General features: G+C 38.4%; 1 protein-coding gene across 1 annotated transcript in view; it reads right to left on the bottom strand.

The window, feature by feature from the left end:
• The window catches only part of clcnk (chloride channel K), a 62,086-nt gene extending 36,024 nt beyond the window's left edge, over nt 1-26,062 (bottom strand). Inside the window, exons 1-5 of the mRNA XM_061970479.1 lie at nt 25,912-26,062; nt 18,177-18,308; nt 15,492-15,620; nt 12,284-12,423; nt 9,413-9,490 (exon numbers count right to left, since the gene is read on the bottom strand). Coding sequence (XP_061826463.1) covers nt 9,413-9,490; nt 12,284-12,423; nt 15,492-15,620; nt 18,177-18,308; nt 25,912-26,062 — 630 coding nt within the window. The remainder of the gene's footprint in view (nt 1-9,412; nt 9,491-12,283; nt 12,424-15,491; nt 15,621-18,176; nt 18,309-25,911) is intronic.
• Between the last annotated feature and the right edge of the window lie 1,258 nt (nt 26,063-27,320).

Raw genomic sequence — 27,320 nt, 5'->3', positions numbered from 1 at the left:
AAGTATTGCTTATTTTGCTTTAAAATGTGCAAAAATAAAGATAATTATCTAATACAAAAAAGTGCAAAACGAAATATTCTGTAACAACAGTGTAAACATTTCAACAAAAGTAAAAGTATTGCTTATTTGCTAAAATGTGCAAAATAAAGATAAACATCCAATACAAAAAAGTGCAAAACGAAATATTCTGTAACAGTGTAAACATTTCAACAAAAGTAAAAGTATTGCTTATTTTGCTTAATAACACAACAATGATAGTATGATTAAAGTGAAAGTTAATTGTTGGTTTGTACATAGTATATGTAACTGTTAATGTTGTAAAAGGTATTTGCTCAACTAATTAACGTTAGCGTTTGTGACAAGTCTTGTGCCGTGGGCTTCTTTCAGGACCGACAGACTGAACGGCAGACGGCTTTGCCAGGTTTACAATCTTTTAATTTTACACAAAGTCTTTTCTCTTCCAACTCTTTTCTCTTTCTTTCCTCGCTTTTCAGCTCCTCTTCCTCGCTCGCTGCTTTGCGCTCCGCCATGACAGTAGTGTGACGTAAATATGCGACGCGTCGACGCACAAAAACAACGTCGACGTATTTACGTAACCGATGACGTCGACTACGTCGACGCGTCGTTTCAGCCTTAGTGTTGATGAGCAGATGAGAGCTGGCGTAGGTGGAGAGCTAATGTTATTAGCATAGCTCTATCGAGGTCCCGTAGCTAAGTTAGCTTCAATGGCGTCGTTAGCAACAGCATTGCTAGATTTCGTCAGGCGGTACAGCATTAACCGTGTGGTTTCAGGCAGAGGTGCGTAGTAACGCGCTACATTTACTCCGTTACATCTACTTGAGTAACTTTTGGGATAAATTGTACTTCTAAGAGTAGTTTTAATGCAACATACTTTTACTTTTACTTGAGTATATTTATAGAGAAGAAACGCTACTTTTACTCCGCTACTTTTACTCCGCTACTTTTATCTACATTCAGCTCGCTACTCGCTACTAATTTTTATCGATCTGTTAATGCACGCTTTGTTTGTTTTGGTCTGTCAGACAGACCTTCATAGTGCCTGCGTTTCAACAAATACAGTCACTGGTGACGTTCACTCCGTTCCACCAATCAGATGCAGTCACTGGTGACATTGGACCAATCAAACAGAGCCAGGGGTCACATGACCTGACTTAAACAAGTTGAAAAACTTATTGGGGTGTTACCATTTAGTGGTCAATTGTATGGAATATGTACTGTACTGTGCAATCTACTAAAAAAAGTTCCTATCAATCAATCAAAAATGTGAAGGAAAAAAGACCCTTTTTTATTTCAACCGTACATCCCGTCAAAAGCCTAAAGACTGACTGCACAGTTCCTGTCTTCACAATAAAAGTGCCGCTCCATCGCGCCTGCGCTTTCAAAATAAGAGTCTCCCAAAGCCAGCGCAAACAAGCTAGCAAGCTACGGAGTTTGCCGCCAATGTATTTCTTGTAAAGTGTATAAAAACGAATATGGAAGCTGGACAAATAAGATGCCAAAAACCAACCACTTTCATGTGGTATTGGACAGAAAGGAGGACTTTTTTTCTCTTCCATTCGAAAATGTGGACGTTATCATCACTACTGTCTGATTACAATTAATGCAAGTCATCAGAATCAGGTAATACACCAACTTATATTCTTGTCTTCATGAAAGAAAGGAATCTATATGTGTTAAACATGCATGTATATTCATTAAAACACCTTTAACATGTAAACAAAAACGGCAAAATAAATAAATATAAATTATATACTGTATATATCAATGTATGTATATATATATATATATATATATATATATATATATATATATATATATATATATATATATATATATATGATATGTGTGTGTATGTTACTCATTAGTTACTCAGTACTTGCGTAGTTTTTTCACAACATACTTTTTACTTTTACTCAAGTAAATATTTGGGTGACTACTCCTTACTTTTACTTGAGTATTAAATCTCTAAAGTAACAGTACTCTTACTTGAGTACAAATTCTGGCTACTCTACCCACCTCTGGTTACAGGTCCAGAGTTTGGTAGTATTGTTGATATTCTGTCTATCCTTCCAGTCAGGGGCTTATTTTGTTTTGTTTCTATCTGCAGTTAAGCACGATGCTATCACGTTAGCTCCGTAGCTAAAGTGCTTCGCTGATGTATTGTCGTGGAGATAAAAGTCACTGTGAATGTCCATTTTGCGTTCTCGACTCTCATTTTCAAGAGGATATAGTATCCGAGGTGGTTTAAAATACAAATCCGTGATCCACAATAGAAAAAGGAGAGAGTGTGGAATCCAATGAGCCCTTGTACCTAAGTTATGGTCAGAGCGAAAAAAGATACGTCCTGCACTGCACTCTAGTCCTTCTGTCAGAGTTTGTTGGTGACGAACCCCAAGATGCAGAGATGACGGCAGGCATTGAGCGAAAAAACATGATTTAATACTATAGCAAAAAAACAAACAAAAGGGTACAAACAAGAGGCGCGCACAAGGCGGAGAACAAACTTGGCTATGAACTAAAATAGCACAAAAGCTAACTGTCGACAAGAAACAAAAACACTTACTGTGACACGAAGGAACTATGACAAGAGCAGAGTGAACAAAAGTAGACAGAGCTACAACAACAATTATTATGACAGGTAGTAGTGACAACAAGTATTAGCGACAATGACAATGACAATAATCCAGCCGTGACTGGAGGGTAGGGCAGGTATAAATAGCAGCTGGCTGATTGATACCAGGTGTGGCCAGGTGCCAATCAGCCACAGCTGAGGGGACACAGCACTCAGGGAGACAAACAGGAAGCAGAACCAAAACAAGAGCGCTGACAGGAAATACTACACACACAGAGGAAAAACTAAAACATAACCAAACTGTCAGGGGCAAGCCTGACACCTTCACTCTCACGTTTTTCATCCACGAATCTTTCATCCTCGCTCAAATTAATGGGGAAATTGTCGCTTTCTCGGTCCGAATGGCTCTTGCTGCTGGTGTAAACAATGGGGAAATGTGAGGAGACTTTCAACTCGTGACGTCACGCTACTTCCGGTACAGACAAGGCTTTTTTTTTAATCAGCGACCAAAAGTTGCGAACTTTATCGTCGATGTTCTCTACTAAATCCTTTCAGCAAAAATATGGCAATATCGCAAAATGATCAAGTATGACACATAGAATGGATCTGCTATCCCCGTTTAAATAAAACAATTGAATTTCAGTAGGCCTTTAAACAAACTGTTATAACTTCAACTATACATTTCAGACACATTTGGTTCTTATTGTGATGGATGGCGACTTTGTTCACCAACAACTCTGAGGACAGTGCTTACTGTCTTCTGTCGTGTGTCTTTAGATTTTCAGCTCTGTTAAGACGAGCCAGGTCAACGTGTCATCGTCCAGGTCAATCAGACCTTGTTTGCCATTTGGGGGCGGGTGTTTGGGGCAACTAGTTACTATATGCTCTACTGCAGGGGTCACCAACGCGGTGCCCGCGGGCACCAGGTCGCCCGTAAGGACCAGATGAGTAGCCCGATGACCTGTTCTAAAAATAGCTCAAATAGCAGCACTTACCAGTGAGCTGCCTCTATTTTTTAAATTGTATTTATTTACTAGCAAGCTGATCTCGCTTTGCTCGACATTTTTAATTCTAAGAGAGACAAAACTCAAATAGGATTTGAAAATCCAAGAAAATATTTTAAAGACTTGGTCTTCACTAACTGACAAAGAAACAGATAACAGATTTGGTGTCCAGTTCAAAGTGTGACATGATTTATTTAAAAATTTGAGAGTTGACTTTTGTATTTTACATGAGTTATTATATGTACAAACATGGTGCAAAGTAATTCATGATTGGATTTTGATTTTTTTTTTAACGCTGATGTTCCAGGTAATCTTATTTTCAGTGAAGGTTTAGGATAGGCATATATAAGCTTTGGCTTCAGCCTATTCCTTTTTCTTTTCTTTTCTTTTCCTTTTGTGTGTAAATGTGTATGATTGTTAAATATGTATAGTCTGTACCAGTGACGTGCGGTCACTGGAGGCAGGTGAGGCCCCGCCTCACCTGCCATCATGGAAAGAAAAAAAATGTAAAAAGAAAAAAAAAAAATTAAATTGTTATATGTATCCAGTGATTATACTATAACGTTATTTTCCATTTAACTTCACCAGTTTTAGATTATTTTTATTCAAAATTGCTGAATTTTCACATTTGCCATTCAAATACTGAGAAGAGACGGTGCGGTGATCAGCAGCCAGTTGAGGCATGTCACTCAGTGCCTCACCATGGATTGCGGACTCGGCTAACTGCTTGCCTGCTGTGCAGTGAGACCGTATTGCTATATGAACTATATTATACATTTCCATAGTTTAGTTAGCTGAGGTATATAATGTACAGTGTATTTTGTCAACAACTGTATGTGTGTAACGTATTTCTTGTGCTGAGCGATCATAAAACTGCTGCGAAGATGCACTGTGTGAGGCTCGCGTAATCCCGCCTCCTGGTGCCGGTTAATGCACCTCCGCCGCAGACTGCACCCCCCGACTGGAGCGCCACACCAACCAAAGCCCACACCCAAACCCTCCATGTGCAAGACCGAATCCACCCAAAAAAAGACACTTATCAAGAAGCCAAAAAGTGCAAAAACAACATTGCTCGCACCGGAGGAGCCGTGAACGACTGCAGGGACACAACATTAGGTACACCTGCAGACTGCAGCACGGATTTCATATTTCATTCATTCACAACTCCTCCAACACGAACACCACTGTTCCCGCACTTATAAGTAAAGGTAAGACCATAATAACGTTTTTTTTTAATTAAATGTGCTTTTTGTGTGCTACAGTTTGTATGCGTAAAGTTAAAGTTAAGTTAAAGTACCAATGATTGTCACACACACACTAGGTGTGGTGAAATTTGTCATCTGCATTTGACCCATCCCCTTGATCACCCCCTGGGAGGTGAGGGGAGCAGTGGGCAGCAGCGGCATAATTGTTGGTGATTTAACCCCCAATTCCAACCCTTGATGCTGAGTGCCAAGCAGGGAAGAATGCTGGTATGAGCTTTTAAACATAACCCGTTAACTGCTGCCAATCAAATGGTGAATAAGATACTCTTTAGGGTTCATATGTTTGTAAATCTGACTGTGATGAAGTCAGTGCCTCACCAGCCATCAACCTCATCGCACGTCACTGGTCTGTACTCTTAAACTGGTCACACAAAATGGTTAATGGTTGATGGTTGATTACATGACCGAAATAAACTAATTTCATTCATTCATTCATTCAATTTCATTCAAAAATCAACGTCACAACCTGACATTTTTATTTATTTGTTAAAAAATGTTAGTGGCTAGCTAGTTAAAATGGGATATTGTGATTTCACAAGACTGCCTTAGAAGTGATCATTTGAAAATGTTCAATTTGAAAATTGTGCACTTAGAGAAAATACAAAAATAAAGTGTTGCATATTGATATTTATCTGTTTCTATATATATTTATTGTGAGAAATCATTAAGATGATCAGTGTTTCCACAAAGATAAATATCATTAATTATTAATAATAACAGAGTTAAATGTAAATTGAGCAAATTGGCTATTTCTGGCAATTTATTTAAGTGTGTATCAAACTGGTAGCCCCTGTGATGAGGTGGCGACTTGTACAGGGTGTACCCCACCTTCCGCCCGAATGCAGCTGAGATAGACTCCAGCAACCCCGAAATGGATGGATGGATGTCCTAAGTCCTGACCTTTTATAAATCATTTCTATGCCGAAAGGGACCCCACAGTGCAGAAACAAGTTATTTTTGTGACCACTTGAGGGCAGTATAGCAAGTTGTGATCACAGCAAGTGTCTTCTTGCATTGTTTACTTTACAGGTAGTGACCCTTGTTGCACAATATAAATGAATTAACCGTGTTATGCACACAACATGACAACCTACTTAAGGTAATAACAAAGAAAAAAATCTACTCCAATTAAAAACGTTTTTTCAAGGAGCTGGTGACAACATGTGTTAAAGATTTAACTTACTGAATACATCTTTAAGAAAATAAAATAGATTTTGTGAACACTATACAATATGTTTTAGTGAACCTTGAGAGTTTGATTACATATTTGAACATATTCCAATATTTCAAATGTATTGCAAAATTGCTGATACGTATTTTTAAACACAATCCACAAAATGTTGCTACATAATATTAATGAAACAAATATGTCTATAATTTTTTTTTTTTTTTACTAGAAATTCCAGCTTCTTTTTTCAGGTCTTTTTTTTTATTGATTTACAAAATATACAATATCCTCCAAAGCCTTTTATACACCCCAAAAATAACACTCCCCATCATCACATATCTCACCTACAAGACTAGGATATTGGGTGTACAGTACATGTCTCACAGAAGTGCTTCAACAACTGAGGATGATTAAATTTAACACCACAATAATAACACTGTATCAGTTGTCAAGAATATTAATAATCAAAATCCTGTGTCACGGCCCGGGCGCACCTCAGTGCACATTCATCTGGGCGCACCTCCAAGATTGCACCTGCTCGCGCGACTCCATCTGCAGCAGGCAGCTGCAATCAATCTGCAATCTGCGCACCTGTCGCTGATGAGCTCCCTGGGCTTCTTAAGCCAGTGCAGACCTGCGTTCCGGGCCAGAACGTAGGAACCTGTTCCAGTACACAGCATTTCCTCCGTTCCCTGATTACGAGCTGTGTGTCTCGTGTCCCTGTATCCCCTCAGGTTCTCTGGCTGCCCCTTTCCGATCTCGACCTCCCGCCTGGACACAGACTTTTGACGTCTCGCTATTGCTTCGAGCCTGCCTTGCCCCTCTAGACTTCCGCACCTCGCTCAACACTCCCGGTAACACTCATCATTTAATCCCTACACATAGTCGCACGCATACACATTTTGGATTAGTTTTCACACTCCATATTATTACATATATATTAATAAATAGAGCTAACTACATCCCTGCTGTCTGTGCCGTCTTCTTCCCCTGTACCGTAATGTCCTGGTCATAAATGAGCAGCTTGATAAGAACAAGCATGTCAATGGCCCATCAAAAATGCTAGGAATGAATACGAAAATGGCAGCTCACTTAATTATCCCTGTACATGTGTGGTGGGTTTATCGAAAAAGCGTAATTAAAAAAAAGTATCCCAAGTTCCAAGTATTAAAACAATTGTCTTTCTTTAGTTTAAAATGTGTATAAATGTACAAACCCCGTTTCCATATGAGTTGGGAAATTGTGTTAGATGTAAATATAAACTGAATACAATGATTTGCAAATAATTTTCAACCCATATTCAGTTGAATCTGCTACAAAGACAACATATTTGATGTTCAAACTGATAAACTTTTTTTTTTTTTTGCAAATAATCATTAACTTTAGAATTTGATGCCAGCAACATGTGACAAAGTAGTCGGGAAAGGTGGCAACAAATACTGATAAAGTTGAGGAATGCTCATCAAACACTTATTTCGAACATCCCACAGGTGAACAGGCAAATTGGGAACAGGTGGGTGCCATGATTGGGTATAAAAGTAGATACCATGAAATGCTCAGTCATTCACAAACAAGGATGGAGAGAGGGTCACCACTTTGTCAACAAATGCGTGGGCAAATTGTTGAACAGTTTTAGAAAAACCTTTCTCAACCAAGGAATTTAGGGATTTCACCATCTACGGTCCGTAATATCATCAAAGGGTTCAGAGAATCTGGAGAAATCACTGCACGTAAGCAGCTAAGCCCGTGACCTTCGATCCCTCGGGCTGTACTGCATCAACAAGCGACATCAGTGTGTAAAGGATATCACCACATGGGCTCAGGAACACTTCAGAAACCCACTGTCAGTAACTACAGTTGGTTGCTACATCTGTAAGTGCAAGTTAAAACTCTCCTATCCAAGGCGAAAACTGTTTATCAACAACACCCATAAACGCCGTCGGCTTCGCTGGGCCTGAGCTCATCTAAGATGGACTGATAAAAAGTTGAAAAGTGTTCTGTGGTCTGACAAGTCCACATTTCAAATTGTTTTTGGAAACTGTGGACGTCGTGTCCTACGGACCAAAGAGGAAAAGAACCACCCGGATTGTTATAGGCGCAAAGTTGAAAAGCCAGCATCTGTGATGGTATGGGGGTGTATTAGTGCCCAAGACATGGGTAACTTACACATCTGTGAAGGTGCCATTAATGCTGAAAGGTACATACAGGTTTTGGAGCAACATATGTTGCCATCCAAGCAACGTTACCATGGACGCCCCTGCTTATTTCAGCAAGACAATGCCAAGCCACGTGTTACATCAACGTGGCTTCATAGTAAAAGAGTGCGGGTACTAGACTGGCCTGCCTGTAGTCCAGACCTGTCTCCCATTGAAAATGTGTGGCGCATTATGAAGCCTAAAATACCACAACGTAGACCCCCGGACTGTTGAACAAATTAAGCAAGAATGGGAAATAATCCCACCTGAGAAGCTTAAAAAATGTGTCTCCTCAGTTCCCAAACGTTTACTGAGTGTTGTTAAAAGGAAAGGCCATGTAACACAGTGGTGAACATGCCCTTTCCCAACTACTTTGGCACGTGTTGCAGCCATGACATTCTAAGTTACGGTAATTATTATTTGCAAAAAAAAAATAAAGTTTATGAGTTTGAACATCAAATATGTTGTCTTTGTAGTGCATACAACTGAATATGGGTTGAAAATGATTTGCAAATCATTGTATTCCGTTTATATTTACATCTAACACAATTTCCCAACTCATATGGATACGGGGTTTGTACTTTCTCGCATTAGATTAGCTCAACATTACTTAGTTTTTCCAGACATAGGAACCACAAAAGTGAGTGAGAAGGACAGTACTGAGAAGAAGAAGGGTATAATATTCATTGAATTAAAGAAAGAAATCATTCAAAACGGTCTGTCATCTGTAGGCCAGTTGACAAAGTAGTACAAGCGTATTACTGCTAGTCTGCACCATGCTGGAGCATAATTAGTCTAACACCAACCAAGAATGTTAAAATAATATCTATACGGCGGACATTTATCTATGAAAATATAGAGAAGCTACTGATGATGTGTTTGATGGAAGTGTATAAGTCCACTGTCTAAGGTAAATACTGTACATTATTATAACATTACTTTATAAAGCTACTCTAGTTGTTAGTAGCATATTCTATTACATTGTTTTTATACAATATTTCTAATCTAAAATTGTTATTTTTATTTTCAAAAGGCATGTTATATGTACAATTTGTGCTGTTTTGGGTGACCAAGCACTAATGAAATGGATTAATAATTTAAATGGGTGATGTTTGTTCATCCTTACCTGGTGTTTGAAATATTGCCAAATATTTTAACACACTGGAACAACGAGATGGTCCCTTTACCTTTTTAGTGACTTGTACAAGAGAGATGAGGTTGCTGAGATAGTCTCCCATCATGGTGGAAAGATGCACAAATGGACCCTACAATGCAGAAACAACAAATTTACTAGACCAGTGATTCACAAGCTGTGGTACACGTAACAGCATTACTCCGTTCCCGAGTCACGAGCTGTGTGTCTCGTCTCCCTGTATTCCTTCTGGTTCCCTGGCTGCCTCTTGGATCTCGACCTCCCGCCCGGACACGGACGTTGACGCCTCTCCCCTGCCCTTGACCTCACGCCTGCCCACAGACCTCCGAGCCTGCCTTGACCCTCTTGGTCTTCCGCACTCTCACGCAGCACTTCCGGTAACACTCTACAGATACGGGCTACACATAGTCACACACATACACTTTTCGGATTAGTTTAACATTCCATTTTATTGTTAATATATAAATAAATATAGAGTTAAACAACGTCCTGCATTCTGTGCCGTCTTCTTATCCTATACCGTAACAGTTTCGTTTCGACCTATTATGCAAAATCAAATGTTCTTACATATTGGTACCTGCTGTTGTCTATTTTGGCTCTGCAAAAGTCTCGAAAATTTGTGCGCGTCCGCCATTGTTGTCTGCGCTGTAGTCAATAAGCTTCTTCTTCTCTATCCTCTTGTTGTGGGGAATTCATCCGCCGCTATTGCCATTTCTAATATAAAATACCGTACAGTTCTAACTAGAGATGCCGATAAATGCGTTAAAATGTAATATTGGAAATTATCGGTATGGTTTTTTTTTATTATTGGTATCATTTTTTTTATTTATTTCTTTTTTTTTTATTAAATCACTATAAAAAACACAAGATACACTTACAATTAGTGCACCAACCCAAAAAAACTTCCTCCACCATTTACACTCATTCACACAAAAGGGTTGTTTCTTTCTGTTATTAATATTCTGGTTCCTACATTATATATCAATATATATCAATACAGTCTGCAAGGGATACAGTCCGTAAGCACACATGATTGTGCGTGCTGCTGGTCCACTAATAGTACTAACTTTTAACAGTTCATTTTACTCATTTTCAATAATTACTAGTTGCTATGAAACAGTTTTTTATATTGTTTTACTTTCTTTTTTTATTCAAGAAAATGTTTTTAATTTATTTATCTTATTTTATTTTATTAATTAAAAAAAAAAAGTACCTTATCTTCAACATACCTGGTTGTCCAAATTAGGCATAATAATGTGTTAATTCCACGACTGTATATATCGGTTGATATCGGTATCGGTAATTAAAGAGTTGGACAATATCGGATATCGGCAAAAAGCCATTATCGGACATCCCTAGTTCTAACTCAATCCGTCAGTAGACTCTCTATGGAAGCGCTAAAAACTACAACAAAAGATGACGGGGATAAAGACGCTGTCGAAGTGGAACCACAAAAATAAGACCCGCCCAGTGTTTTATTTTCCTGTTTTTAAACACAGTGTTACTGTCAGAATAATTGTATATAAATTATCACAAAACTTTGTGTTGCCATGAGTTCCCGGCGAGAAGACAAAAGCTGTCTTTGATCCTACCAAGAAGAAGGCTTGTAAAACTCCACTGTGTAGGATGGGAAGCAACATGAAGCTGTTCTGTTTCTTTGATGTATTGTAATCAACAGAAATATTTTGTCTTGACCCGAGAACTACAAAGCGGAGAGGAAGCAGGACCAGACTCCCCTCCAGGGACCTTTTCTTCGAAATATTTTTAATCAAAGGCGATGGCTGTTTACGACCCCCCTTCCTTAGAAACAGCTGTTGCCATGTAATCAGGGAAAGTCCAAATAAAAGAGGAGGCGTACAATCTTTTGTCAGGAGCGTGAGACGACACTGTGCAAGGGTAAAGTGTCTACGCGTTTCTCCTCATTGAGCCAAATTTAATTCTGTCTCTGTTAGAGATTATATTGGCAGGCCAATATTATCGGCCGATAAATGCGTTAAAATGTGTTATCGGAAATTATCGGTATTGTTTTTTTAATTTTTAATTTTTATTTTTTTTATTTAATCAACATAAAAAACACAAGATACACTTACAATTAGTGCACCCACCCAAAAAACCTTCCTCCCCCATTTACACTCATTCACACAAAAGGGTTGTTTCTTTCTGTTGTTAATATTCTGGTTCTTACATTATATATCAATATATATCAATACAATCTGCAAGGGATACAGTCCGTAAGCACACATGATTGTGCGTGCTGCTGGTCCACTAATAGTACTAACCTTTAACAGTTAATTTGACTCAGTTTCATTAATTACTAGTTTCCATGTAAGTGTTTTTATATTATTTTACTTTCTTTTTTATTCAAGAAAATGTTTTTAATTTATTTATCTTATTTTTTTTATTTTTTTTTTAAAGTACCTTATATTCACCATACCTGGTTGTCCAAATTAGGCATAATAATGTGTTAATTCCATGACTGTATATATCGGTTGATATCGGTATCGGTTGATATTGGTATCGGTAATTAAAGAGTTGGACAATATCGGAATATCGAATATCGGCAAAAAGCCATTATCGGACATCCCTAGTCTCTGTTTAATTCCTTGCTTCTTGTCTTGTTTAATAGATGTCATAGGGTTTGAACCTGACAGTTACTGTGTTACATGGGCCAAAATATTATATATACTTGTTAAATAAAACCTCTGCCTTGTTTTTTTAGTGAATACTTAGGCCTACTGCGCTACTGTATTTCAATATTGGTCAATATGGTAGCACTTGGAGAACGTTTTCTGAGGTGGTACCTGGTGAAAAAAGTTTGAGAACCACTGTACTAAACAATATTTTAGGAGTTAAATCTAACTTGTAGATTTTGAAATCACAGCGGGTTAATGCAGAAGCGTCTCACCACTTTGCCCAGGAAGACCGTGCTGCCAGCTGCCAGCGTACAAATAAGGCCCAGGAACTTGGTGAACATGTTGGTGAGAGACAAGTAATTTGGCATTTCAATGCCGGCCAGCATGGTTCTCACCTCAGGTATCCCTGAGCCTGAGGAAACAGGAATGCAATATAACAACTGAAAGAACAAAAATTTGACGTCTGAGCAACGTATAATGTGGATGCTAAGAAATTCACTTTTATCACACATAATAGTATAGTAGTGCCATCCCTCAAAACAGATATGCCAAAATGTGTCATTTTCCAGTGATGACGGTACTTTTCTGTCTGCTGTGGGCAGATAGTGTGGAATTGCTTTTTGCAAGCTTTCTGCACTCAAATGATGAAGGTGCCAAGAGTGAATCACAACAGTAAACTTATTTATTTTCTATCACCTTTATCCCCTTCAGGGTCACAGCAGGGGGCTGGGGCCTACCCCAGCTGAGTAAAAAGCGATCCCACAACAGCTGTATGGAAGTCAGCTACATTAAACACTACACTGCCAAAGAATCCTGTCATTCTATATAATGAAGCTAGATAGATACAACTCGATCCAAATAATGATTGTATTGTTACTATAAGTCAGTATCAGTATTGGATTGATACAATATACATGATATAATTTGGCCGACAATAGAGCTTTTAATACTCTCGTTTCATAGTGATAATTCTAAATCCCTAATCCTCGCCTCTATGATGGCAAAGGAACGGTGTTACTTACACGTACCGTTATCACTGGAGGACAAAGAATAGCTAAACATGCTACACTGCACAGCGTAGGAGGATACAAAAAAGCATGCCTAACTGCTGAGCTAGACTACATGACTATATACAGGGGTGGGCGGATTGAAACAAATATAGACAGGAAGAATACCAAGTATAGTATCAGTTACTAAATTAGATTAGATTAAATTATATATTATATATAATTAAATTATTAATATATATAATGATTGATATATGATTAAATTATATAATATATATAATTATATATATGATAATCTATTGTATTAGATTATCAGTTACTAAATTAGATTAGATTAAATTAGATCTAAATTAGATCCATATTTTTCAATTATCACAAAATCGTTTTGTCTGGTTTTTGTTATAATTTACAAATGACTCAGGAAATAAGAGCCCATAGTGGTTTTTGCTTTTGTTTACCGTATTTTTCGGAGTATAAGTCGCTCCGGAGTATAAGGCGCACCGGCCGAAAATGCATAATAAAGAAGGGAAAAAACATATAGAAGTCGCACTGGAGTATAAGTCGCACTGGAGTATAAGTCGCACTGGAGTATAAGTCGCACCGGTCGAAAATGCATAATAAAGAAGGACAAAAACATATATAAGTCGCATTTTTGGGGGAAATGTATTTGATAAAACCCAACACCAAGAATAGACATTTGAAAGGCAATTTAAAATAAATAAAGAATAGTGAACAGCAGGCACCCCCGGCCAAACTATGAAAAAAACTGCGATTTATAGTCCGAAAAATACGGTATATGTTATAGTTATTTGAATGACTCTTACCATAATATGTTACGTTAACATACCAGGCACCTTCTCAGTTGGTCATTTATGCATCATATAACGTACACTTATTCAGCCTGTTCTTTATTTATTTTAAATTGCCTTTCAAATGTCTATTCTTGGTGTTGGGTTTTATCAAATACATTTCCCCCAAAAATGCGACTTATACTCCAGTGCGACTTATATATGTTTTTTCCTTCTTTATGATGCATTTTCGGCAGGTGCGACTTATCCTCCGGAGCGACTTATAGTCCGAAAAATATATTATTTACATATACTAATTACTGTAGTTTGAATAAACATTTCCCATCTGTCTGAGGAATTTGTTTGCCGTTCATGCTTGTAGAGAAGCAACCAACAATTCGCAGTCATGTTGTTGTTATGATATAATGTACATCCAATGATAGCCGTTTTGAATTATTTCTATTGTCATTTATATGCCAAATAATACATTTTAATATATTGTTATCACAAGAGACTGCTATATATATATATATATATATATAAATATATATATATATTGCGATATAGATTTTAGGCCACATCGCCCATCCTTAATCGAGATGAGATCAATATTTGCCCGATGTTTTATTACAAATATCTGTTTTTTATTGTGTATTATTCATTTATTGTTTTTATATTGTTATATTGTTTACAAACTCAGGTGATAAGTCCTTGGACACCTGAGGGCTTTGAGAGCTAAAAACCAAACGATTTGAATTCGAGAAAAAATATTTTTTGTTGATTTATTTTGCACTGTTGACTTTATTTTGCTCAAACATTTGTATGTATTACCGTATTTTTTGGACTATAAGTCGCAGTTTTTTTCATAGTTTGGCCGGGCTCCAGTACGACTTGTGTTTTTTTCCTTCTTTATTATGCATTTTTGGCAGGTGCGACTTATACTCCGGTGCGACTTATACTCCGAAAAATACGGTAAATGGAAAATATGGTATTATTTGGTTGAAATTGTTACATTGTATTGTTGTATTTTATATGTTGTAAAGTATTCACAAATAAGTGATTTGATAAAAATATATATTTTTGCCTAAAATCTTTGTTCTGTGTTTAAATCTGATTGGAATACATCCATCCATTCCCTTTCGGCGAAGTCGCCGCCTCATCGCAGGGCCTCATCATGAACAACAAATTAAGGGGAAAATCACAAAATAATTCAGGGATAATTAACAATTGTATCAGTATCTGCAATACTAGAGCTGTATTTACTTGGTATCAGATCAATAGCAACCTTTTCCTTATAACTCCACACTAGTGTAAACAGCAGAGTTAGCTGAAAACAAAGTCTTATCGTTCCACCGTTTTTAAGTTAAGTTAAAGTTAATGTTAACTTTAACTTTTTAGAGTCAAAACTACCTAAACTTCCTGCTCCGACTGACCTAGCACCACGTTACATTTCTCTATGATAAACATATTCTTATCCTGACAGTATCTAAATGTTCTACCATTCTTCATTTTATACACTTTCCAGTAGAGGGCATGTGTTAGATACCTGGCCAGGGTTGCGTCAGAAAGTGAAGCCGGTGAAAAAAACGAAGCTAAAACCAATAATGCGGTTAACTCGCTTTGGCAAACCTTGACAGTGAAAAGCCAAACAAGAGAAAAAACATAAGATATAATGTCAGACAGACCTGTAGCGAAGGGGCAGATGTTGTGACAGAGCGAAGATGATAAAGCACAGAAGCATGCTGGGTAAAGAGTCCAGCAGAGAAATTGCAGCAGGTTGTTGCCATCCAGTTTGGTATAAAGCCACTGATGGGCTGAAAATGAATAAAACAGAGAAACGTGACAGTAATAGTAGTGTAAGACTTTTGTGCAGCACTCTTCAAGTTTTATATACACAGAATACACCGTAAACTTTAACCCAAAATACAAACCCCGTTTCCATATGAGTTGGGAAATTGTGTTAGATGTAAATATAAACAGAATACAATGATTTGCAAATCATTTTCAACCCATATTCAGTTGAATTTGCTACAAAGATAACATATTTGATGTTCAAACTGATCAACTTTTTTTTTTTTTTGCAAATAATCATTAACTTTAGAATTTGATGCCAGCAACACGTGACAAAGAAGTTGGGAAAGGTGGCAATAAATACTGATAACGTTGAGGAATGCTCATCAAACACTTATTTGGAATATCCCACAGGTGAACAGGCAAATTGGAAACAGGTGGGTGCCATGATTGGGTATAAAAGTAGATTCCATGAAATGCTCAGTCATTCACAAACAAGGATGGGGCGAGGGTCACCACTTTGTCAATAAATGCGTGAGCAAATTGTTGAACAGTTTAAGAAAAACCTTTCTCAACCAGCTATTGCAAGGAATTTAGGGATTTCACCATCTACGGTCCGTAATATCATCAAAGGGTTCAGAGAATCTGGAGAAATCACTGCACGTAAGCAGCGAAGCCCGTGACCTTCGATCCCTCAGGCTGTACTGCATCAACAAGCGACATCAGTGTGTAAAGGATATCAGCACATGGGCTCAGGAACACTTCAGAAACCCACTGTCAGTAACTACAGTTGGTCGCTACATCTGTAAGTGCAAGTTAAAACTCTCCTATGCAAGGCGAAAAACGTTTATCAACAACACCCAGAAATGCCGTCGGCTTCGCTGGGCCTGAGCTCATCTAAGATGGACTGATACAAAGTGGAAAAGTGTTCTGTGTTCTGACGAGTCCACATTTCAAATTGTTTTTGGAAACTGTGGACATCGTGTCCTCCGGACCAAAGAGGAAAAGAACCATCCGGATTGTTATAGGTGCAAAGTTGAAAAGCCAGCATCCGTGATGGTATGGGGGTGTATTAGTGCCCAAGACATGGGTAACTTACACATCTGTGAAGGTGCCATTAATGCTGAAAGGTACATACAGGTTTTGGAGCAACATATGTTGCCATCCAAGCAACGTTACCATGGACGCCCCTGCTTATTTCAGCAAGACAATGCCAAGCCACATGTTACATCAACGTAAAAGAGTGCGGGAACTAGACCGGCCTGCCTGTAGTCCAGACCTCTCTCCCATTGAAAATGTGTGGCACATTATGAAGCCTAAAATACCACAACAGAGACTCCCGGACTGTTGAACAACTTAAGCTGTACATCAAGCAAGAATGGGAAATAATTCCTCCTGAGAAGCTTAAAAAATGTGTCTCCTCAGTTCCCAAACGTTTACTGAGTGTTGTTAAAAGGAAAGGCCATGTAACACAGTGGTGAACATGCCCTTTCCCAACTTCTTTGTCACGTGTTGCTGGCATCAAATTCTAAAGTTAATGATTATTTGCAAAAAAAATTTTTTTTTATCAGTTTGAACATCAAATATGTTGTCTTTGTAGCAAATTCAACTGAATATGGGTTGAAAAGGATTTGCAAATCATTGTATTCCGTTTATATTTACATCCAACACAATTTCCCAACTCATATGGAAACGGGGTTTGTATGTTTTTTAATGAGTATACATTTGCAATGATGCTCATGTTGCTTAAAAATAGTCCAGTACACACACAATAATACTGTGTAATGCTTATTTTTGTGTGCCAACGACCTGTGATACAATACATTGCATCATGGTCGCGTGTGTGTGCGTGTGCGTGTGTGTGTGTGTGTGTGTGTGTTCTGGCAATTCTTACTTAATGGGGACATCGCTCTGTTTACACAGTCACCTTTAGGGGACCTCTGACGGTATGGGGACAAAAAAAACAGGTCCCCTAAAGGGAAACCTTTTTAAATGATAGTCAGATCCATTCTGAAGATGCCTACGTGATTTTTAAGCTTTGGCTCATAAAACATGTTTACTGGTTAGTTTGAGTGTGAGACATTTGCACAGCAGCCCCCTCGTCAGGCTGTAGCTGGTACATTTAAGTGGTGAAACTTCCTATAAAAGGACAGCTGTAGTGCTGTATTCTGACCATCATGTCATATTTCATTTATTTATTTATTTTTTAATGGTCCTCAGTAGTCACGTACAAATTTGTGTGAATTATGCAAAATTATTTAAATTTGGTCCCCATGAACCATATTAACCCTTTGTCCCCAGGGTCCCCAGTAAGAATGATCAGCACATTACTTCATCAATCCAGAGATTTAAAGACGTGTAGGAGCAAACTGGGCAGTGGACATTTTACCTCATTTTTTTTAAGCCTCCACAACCTGTAGAAAGGGTGGTCCCCACAAGTGATGATCAAAACCTTGGTCCCCATTCCAAATGATAACCAGTATGTGTGTGTGTGCGTGTGCGTGTGTGTGTGTGTGTGTGTGTGTGTGTGTGTGTGTGTGTGTGTGTGTGTGTGTGTGTGTGTGTGTGTGTGCGTGTACCTGCCAGCAGCTTTGATACACTCATGTCCATAACAAAGCTGAGAATGGCAGTTAAGATACCAAGAGCAGCATAGCCATACCACTCCATCCCACACACTCTCTCCAGCCAACATCGCAGCCACAGAAGACAACCTGTAGAAACAACCATGTTGTCCTTTGGAGACCTTGCGTTTTATGGCAAAAAAAAACCCTAAACGTAGTCCCGGGCCCACAAGGAAGAATATGAAGTATGTAGTCGCTTTTGCCCTTTTTAGTTAACATACAGTAGCAATCAATGCATGAACAGCCATTTGGTTGCAGAGGGAGAGGGGGAAAGCTGAGCCAACAATTCGGTCAAGTGGCCAAATAACGTAAAGACGCACATCATTGCTTGGAAAGACTGTTTGATTGTAACGTGCATGCTACTTGTAGTTTTCATTACCGCATTTGGAGGTGTTAAAATCGGCATGTAAATGCGTTAATGCAAATTGGTAGCGTGTCTATTGCAAATTAGCATCAAGCTAGTGCATTTTGAAAAGTGGAGCCATGCCTTACTTTTGAGCACCTTCTTCTGGCTTTGTTGGCATGGAAAATTGTAACATTACCTAGAGACAGTCTGCTCTGAAAACACGACTGCTTGTTTCCCAGCCAAGTGTTTGAGCTGGTGCTGAGTCTTCAACCGGACGTGACATCACTTGCAACAAAAGTATCGAAATATCGTCCGTTTCATCAAATATATATTAACATTGTTGCCCTAGGGTAAACTGGGTAACACATGGCACACTGACAAAGCTTGACCTATTGTTACTATAACAATCTACAAGGTTAATATAGGTTGCTTCTCTTTCTTCTCCTCCATTTTTCTGCATTCTTTTGTATGTCTAGTTATCATTACGCATATGTATTGTTGCATGTGAACAACTGTATTGTTGATAATAAAGGTAAATTATTGGTATTGTTCATTATCAATAGCGCTATTTCTATTGGTATTTGTATTGCTCTATTTGTAGTGTAATAATGCTCATTGTCATTTCTGTATTATTATTTATTTCGCTAACTGCTCCTTTGCTATCACTTTTACCATCATATTTGTACATATCCTATTTGCTGATGTTGCTCTATTGTTGTTGTTGTTGTTGTTGTTGTGTTTGCTGTTGTTTTTGTCTCTCTGTCTAATCCCCCTCTTGTCCCCACAATTTCCCCCTCTGTTTTCCCTTTTTTCTCTTTTTATCCCCTCCTGCTCCGGCCCGGCTGCACCAAATGATAATATAAATACATTTAAAAAGTAAAATACAAATAAAGTATTTTAAAGTAGTATTTGTAAAGTAAATCTGAACAGTCTAAATGGGCATCTACATCAACTAAATGATTTGCCTGAGAAGCTGGACAGGACAAAAAATAAATAAATAAAAATAAAAAATAAAAATAAAAAAAATATTATAAAGGGATCGAAATATAGCAGTTCTGACGGACTTTGGGTGGTACCTACAAAAGTACAACCATACCTACTTAATATGGACAACATTTGGGGGAGGAATGGGACACTATTTGTTGTGTTTTAAGACAGTAAATATTGTAGTAACTGTCTGTAATAACTGTACAGTACATGGTAAGTTATGACAACAACTATTTGACAACCGTATTTTCCGCACTATAAGGCGCACCGGATTATAAGGCGCACCTTCAATGAATGGCCTATTTTAAAATGTTGTTCATATATAAGGCGCACCGCATTATAAGGCGCATAGAATAGACGCTACAGTAGAGGCTGGGGTTACGTTATGCATCCTGTAGTTGCGAGACCCGTTGTGGCTCAATATTGGTCCATATATAAGGCGCACCGGATTATAAGGCGCACTGTCAGCTTTTGAGAAAATTGGAGGTTTTCAGGTGCGCCTTATAGTGCGGAAAATACGGTACATGACTCCTTGCTAGAATTGTACATTACTTTCTGAAGCATATAACTTATATTTGTATTTTAAGTTATAAGAGTTCATTACACAGTTTAGGCATTTTGCACCAAAAAAAAAAAAAATCTAAAATTGTACTTATTGTAGATTTAATGTTTCTGGGTGATTATTGGCTTACATGTGTTAATGCACTAAAAAACTAACGAAAAAAAGAATTGTACAGTCACACACATGAAGTTGTGGTGAAGGAAACCCACCCACGCAATATAGGATTAAAAACAAAAATAATGTAAAAATGCTAAAAACTACCCATTCCTCATTGTACAACATTTTTTCGATTTACAAACCAGAGCCCGGATAAAAATATGATATGGTTTACAAACATTGTCTCCGTTTTACAAAGATTTCTTCCACCCATTGTGTGTCTTGCAGGCTGATCAACCTGTGTGCTCAATCAGTCAACACAGCACTGCTGTTCTTAGCTACTGAGCTAATTTGATACGTTGTGTGCTTTTCAAGCGTTTTTTTTTTTGGCCTTTTCACATAATTTTATAGTTTGCTAGCTCGTCTGGTGAAAGCTGGACAAGTGATGTATGCTTTGAAACTAGAGATATCCGATAATATCGGCCTGCCGATATTATCGGTCGATAAAGGCTTTAAAATGTAATATCGGAAATTATCGGTAACGTTTTTTTATTATTATCGGTATCGTTTTTTTTTTGTTTTTTTTAATTTAATCAACATAAAAAACACAAGATACACTAACAATTAGTGCACCAACCCAAAAAACCTCCTTCCCCCATTTACACTCATTCACACTCATTCACACAAATGGGTTGTTTCTTTCTGTTATTAATATTCTGGTTCCTACATTATATATCAATATATATCAATACAGTCTGCAAGGGATACAGTCCGTAAGCACACATGATTGTGCGTGCTGCTGGTCCACTAATAGTACTAACCTTTAACAGTTCATTTTACTAGGGATGTCCGATAATGGCTTTTTGCCGATATCCGATATTCTGATATTGTCCAACTCTTTAATTACCGATACCGATATCAACCGATACCGATATATGCAGTCGTGGTATTAACACATTATTATGCCTAATTTGGACAACCAGGTATGGTGAAGATAAGGTACTTTTTAAAAAAATGAATAAAATAAGATACATAAATTAAAAACATTTTCTTGAATAAAAAAGAAAGTAAAACAGTATAAAAACAGTTACATAGAAACTAGTAATTACTGAAAATTAGTAAAATTAACTGTTAAAGGTTAGTACTATTAGTGGACCAGCAGCACGCACAATCATGTGTGCTTACGGACTGTATCCCTTGCAGACTGTATTGATATATATTGATATATTATGTAGGAACCAGAATATTAATAACAGAAAGAAACAACCCTTTTGTGTGAATGAGTGTGAATGGGGGAGGGAGATTTTTTGGGTTGGTGCACTAATTGTAAGTGTATCTTGTGTTTTTTATGTTGATTTAATTTAAAAAAAACAAAAAAACAAAAAAACGATATCGATAAAAAAAAAAAAACGATACCGATAATTTCCGATATTACATTTTAACGCATTTATCGGCCGATATTATTGGCAGGCCGATATTATCGGACATCTCTAAATTTTACTCATTTTCATTAATTGCTAGTTTCTATGTAACTGTTTTTATATTGTTTTACTTTCTTTGTTATTCAAGAAAATGTTTTTAATTTATTTATCTTATTTTATTTTATAATAAAAAAAAAAAAGACCTTATCTTCATCATACCCGGTTGTCCAAATTAGGCATAATAATGTGTTAATTCCACGACTGTATATATTGGTATCGGTTGATATCGGTATCGGTAATTAAGAGTTGGACAATATCGGAATATCGGCAAAAAAGCCATTATCGGACATCCCTATTTGAAACATTCAGGATTGTCAACATTGCCTTTCCCTCCTGCCTTCTGCTGCATGCAAATATGATTAACCACCAAAGTAAAGTGGATTTTATTTATTTTTCCTAACCATTGTAGGCACCTGGCAAAGTTAAGGGGTTTTGTGATGCCAAACTGTGAGTGTCGGTAGGGTGGCGGCAATAAATGTGGAGGATAGTTCAGCTAGTTGTTGTTGTTTTGACTTTCTTATTGAATATAACGTTGATCATCACCCCCTTGTTGTGTTATGTTATGTGTTTAAAGTAGGGGTGTAACGGTACACAAGCATTTCGGTTCGGTACGGTTACGGTTCGGTTAATTTTCGGTACAGTAAGAAAACAACAAAATAAACATTTTTTGGTTATTTATTTACCAAATTTGTGAACAATGGCTTTATCCTTTTAACATTGGGAACACTATAATAATTCTGCCCACGTTATCAACATTAAACTGCCTCAAGTTGTTGCTCAGATTAAATAAAATGACACAACTTTTCTTTTCATTCATTCATTATTTATTCTTCTACATATAAAAAGTGCAACATTAAACAGTTTCAAGTCAACTCATCACGCTTAATTTATTACAGCATTTGGGAAGCCTGTAGTTGATTTTTATTATGTAAATGTTACATTTTTATCAACAAGTGATAGCAGGGACCCTGCCATTCAAAACTAGGCTGCTGCATTACTAATGATTAATGTAACTATAGCTGAAAAAATGCTACAATAGCAATAGGAGAGACTATTCATCCCTGAACACCATGGATTTCATGCAGGCTTTGTGATGCAGTTACATTATTTTATCAACTATCAGAGACAGATGCTCTTCATTTAACATAATGTCCTTTTTTGCTGCTTCAACACAGCTCAATCAACACAGAAAAAGGTAAAGTGAAATAACAGACAGACAGGGCTTTGCTGTCCGTAACACACACACACACACACACCGCAAAATGAGCTAACGTTACGCTAAAAGCGAATTAGTCTTCACTTCAAGCCAGGACTGCGAGCGAGCTGAACTACCTTTTATATTTCTAGAAGGTCAACGGGCTCATAGTGATGTTACTAGTAGTTGCCTGGGAGGTGTTTATTATAATTTGGGGAGAGTCCGCTGCCTGATGCTTATCTGCTAAAAGCTAAGCACTGACTACATGCGCTCTGAATACGCACTGCTGATTGGATGTTACCGCTTTGTTTGCAACCAATCAGATGGTTGTGTGGGTGGGACAATGCTGGGTGCTGTGTAGAGCAGTGTTTTTCAACCTTTTTTGAGCCAAGGCACATTTTTTCCCCCCCAAAAAATACGGAGGCACACCACCAGCGGAAAAGGTTAAAAAATGAAACTCCACCAGGTTGTCATGCCTTATTTTGAGTTTGTTGTTGTTTCCTGTATGTAGTGCTTTAGTTTCTGCTTTGCGCTGTTAATTTGATGACCCTTCCTGTTTTGTTGGTGTTCTCACGTAGCAGCGTCACATCCTTCCTTTGAGTTCTATTGCCCGCACCTGCTTTGTTTTCGCAATCAACACTATTTCAGTTGTGCGTACGCTATCCTTCTTTGTGGGGACACTGTTGATTGTCATGTCCTGTACGGATGTACTTTGTGGACGCCGTTTCCGCTCCACACGCTGTAAGTTTTTGCTGTCGTCCAGCATTCTGTTTTTTGTAGCCAGTTCAGTTTTACTTTTGTTTTGCATAGCCATCCCTATGCTTCAGTGCCTTTTCCTAGCGGGACTTGCCTTTTGTTCATTTTTGGTTTAAGCGTTACCTACCTTTTACATACCAAAAAAGGTTGCACTAGACAATGGCACATAATTGTAATTATTGATTTGCAAAAAATATTTTTTGGACCAATTAGGTGAAGTTGCATAATTTCCCACGGCACACCAGACAATATCTCACGGCACACTAGTGTGCCGCGGCACAGAGGTTGAAAAACACTAGTGTAGAGGACTGACAGAGACAGAGGCAGAAGGAAGCGGAGGCGGCTACTTAATATGTTCGTGTGGAAACTCGTTCGGTACACCTCCGAACCGAACCGAAACCCCCGTACCGAAACGGTTCAATACAAATACACGTACCATTACACCCCTAGTTCAAAGTGTACACTTTTTTACTATAATAACAACTTTTGTCAAGCCTGAAATCCATTATTCATGTTTACATTGTTTCATATAGGGAAATGGGCTTTGATATACAAACTTTTCTATTTAAGAACCCTGTTCAAGAGCGAAATTACGTTCATAAATCAAGGTTCTACGGTGTTTGGAGGATCCTTAAGGATTTACAGTTGCAAAGGTTACAGAATGTCTTCTAACTTAATAGTCTAAGCCCCATTAACTTCTTGTTAGTGATTGTAAATGACGGCAGCAGTTTCTCTTAGCCAGCATAAACAAACTAGATGGACTGCTATTCAGAGCCAAGTAACTGTGGAGCTCTAAGGAGAACTGTAGATTTCCACAAGTGGAGCCATTTTTAAACAAGTGGAGATTCCAAGAGACTTTAAATTGATTATTGTGACGATTATATATTGACCCAAACAATAAATAAAATGGTGTACACTATTGTTGCACCTTTAAAGGGGAACATTATCACCAGACCTATTTAAGCGTCAATATATACCTTAATGTTGCAGAATAAATACCATATATTTTTTTAACCGATTTCCGAACTCTAAATGGGTGAATTTTGGCGAATTAAACGCATTTCTAATATTCGCTCTCGGAGCGATGACGTCACAACGTGACGTCACATCGGGAAGCTATACGCCATTTTCTCAAACACCAAGTCAAATCAGCTCTGTTATTTTCCGTTTTTTCGACTGTTTTCCGTACCTTGGAGACATCATGCCTCGTCGGTGTGTTGTCGGAGGGTGTAACAACACGAACAGGGACGGATTCAAGTTGCACCAGTGGCCCAAAGATGCGAAAGTGGCAAGAAATTGAACGTTTGTTCCGCACACTTTACCGACAAAAGCTATGCTACCACAGAGATGGCAAGAATGTGTGGATATCCTGCGACACTCAAAGCAGATGCATTTCCAACGATAAAGTCAAAGAAATCTGCCGCCAGACCCCCATTGAATCTGCCGGAGTGTGTGAGCAATTCAGGGACAAAGGACCTCGGTAGCACGGCAAGCAATGGCGGCAGTTTGTTCCCGCAGAAGAGCGAGCTAAACCCCCTGGATGTCTTGGCTTACACCGTCCCTTATGCCACCGAAGATGATCAAGAGAAGAATATCGACCCTAGCTTCCCTGGCCTGCTGACATGAGGGTTGGTTAGAAGGCGATCGCCGAATTCGTCCTCGCTTTCTCCCGCGTCGCTGGCTGTCGTGTCGTTTCCGTCGGTTTCGCTTGCATACGGTTCAAACCGATATGGCTCAATAGCTTCAGTTTCTTCTTCAATTTCGTTTTTGCTACCTGCCTCCACACTACAACCATTCGTTTCAATACATGCGTAATCTGTTGAATCGCTTAAGCCGCTGAAATCCGAGTCTGAATCCGAGTTAATGTCGCTATATCTTGCTGTTCTTTCCGCCATGTTTGTTTGTATTCATTATGTGACGTCACAGGAAAATGGACGGGTGTATATAACGATGGTTAAAATCAGGCACTTTGACACTTTTTTTAGGGATATTGCGTGACGGGTAAAAAAATTTTTTTAAACTTCGAAAAATATAATAAGCCACTGGGAACTGACTTTTAATGGTTTTAACTATTCTGAAATTGTGATAATGTTCCCCTTTAAAAGGTCAATGATTCAACTTTTTTCCCCACACATGTTCTCTCTGACCTAAATGATCATCTATTAGGTCAACCTTTCAGTCCTTAATATATGTAATTGCACAAATAGCTTGTCCTGCATTGATTGAGTCTGCATTGATCAGAATAAAATGGTTTCCTGCTCCTGTCTGACCTTTGATGAGTAGACGAGAGCGTCTGTGTGGTCTCCATGGATCAGAAGGGAGCAGCGTCACATTATGGAACGTCTCCCATTGATTTCCTCTCTCATGTTTGTGGCTGCCTCTGTCAGTTTGTCTCCCCTGAGACTCATCCAGGATCTTCATTTTGCCCTAAATGCAAACAAACCTTGGCTTTAGATGGACAGAAAGGGGAAGCAGAGGCCAACATACCTGCAGATGAGATGCAGAGGAAGTGTTGGTATGCTCACATGTCTGCAGGTGTTTTGCTGGGAACACAGGTGACCTCTGTGCAGGTATTAGCATAGAGGTCATTGAGAAGTCACACTTGAAAGAACCGCAAAGATTAACTCTTTGGAGGAATGTTGGTCTATGGTATTCACGCGGTGTGGCCTCTTTGAAGAGAATACTTTACTGAAAGAGAACAAGACAAAATATGATTACAATAAAGCAGGAATAGCAATTTAAACACAAAAATAACATGACCCAGATACACATTTTACATTTTTAATCGGGACAATGCACATTAATGAACAAACTGCTTTACGGACTCTATGATGTACTGTTAGTTTGTTCGATTAATCAAACACAATGCGTATTTTAACGAACATATTTGAAATAAACAATAAACAATGACCTTCATTCCTTTTTTCCATATAACTGCAAATCATCAACATTAAAGGCCTACTGAAACCCACTACTACCGACCACGCAGTCTGATAGTTGACATATCAATGATGAAATCTTAACATTGCAACACATGCCAATACGGCCGGGTTATCTTACTAAAGTGCAATTTTAAATTTCGCGCAAAATATCCTGCTGAAAACGTCTCGGTATGATGACGCCTGCGCGTGACATTTTGGGACAGCATGGTGGCCAGCTATTAAGTCGTCGGTTTTCATCGCAAAATTCCACAGTATTCTGGACATCTGTGTTGGTGAATCTTTTGCAATTTATTCAATGAACAATGGAGACAGCGAAGAAGAAAGCTGTAGGTTGGAAGCGGTGTATTGCGGCAGGTGTTGTGCCGGATAACGCACCCCCGCCGTAGAATGCACCCCCTGACTGTTGTGCCGGATAACACAGCCGGTGTTTCATTGTTTACATTCCCGAAAGATGACAGTCAAGCTTTACCATTGGCCTGTGGAGAACTGGGACAACAGAGACTCTTACCAGGAGGACTTTGAGTTGGATACACAGACACGGTACCGTGAGTACGCATGCAGCTGCGGCTTCCAAACATTTGATCGCTTGCCCATACGTGCGTGCCACTATGTGCATGTCACGTACGTAACTTTGGGGACTTTGGGGACTTTGGGGAAATATATGTGCTGTATGAACTTTGGGGAGGTGAACGGTACTTTGGGCTGTGGGATTGAGTGTGTTGTGCGGGTGTTTGAGT

This window comes from Nerophis lumbriciformis, linkage group LG01 (genome assembly GCF_033978685.3).
Source record: "Nerophis lumbriciformis linkage group LG01, RoL_Nlum_v2.1, whole genome shotgun sequence".
Classification (NCBI taxonomy): domain Eukaryota; kingdom Metazoa; phylum Chordata; class Actinopteri; order Syngnathiformes; family Syngnathidae; genus Nerophis; species Nerophis lumbriciformis.
Note: the sequence above shows the minus strand (reverse complement) of the source record. Positions and strands in the feature narration are given on the sequence as shown.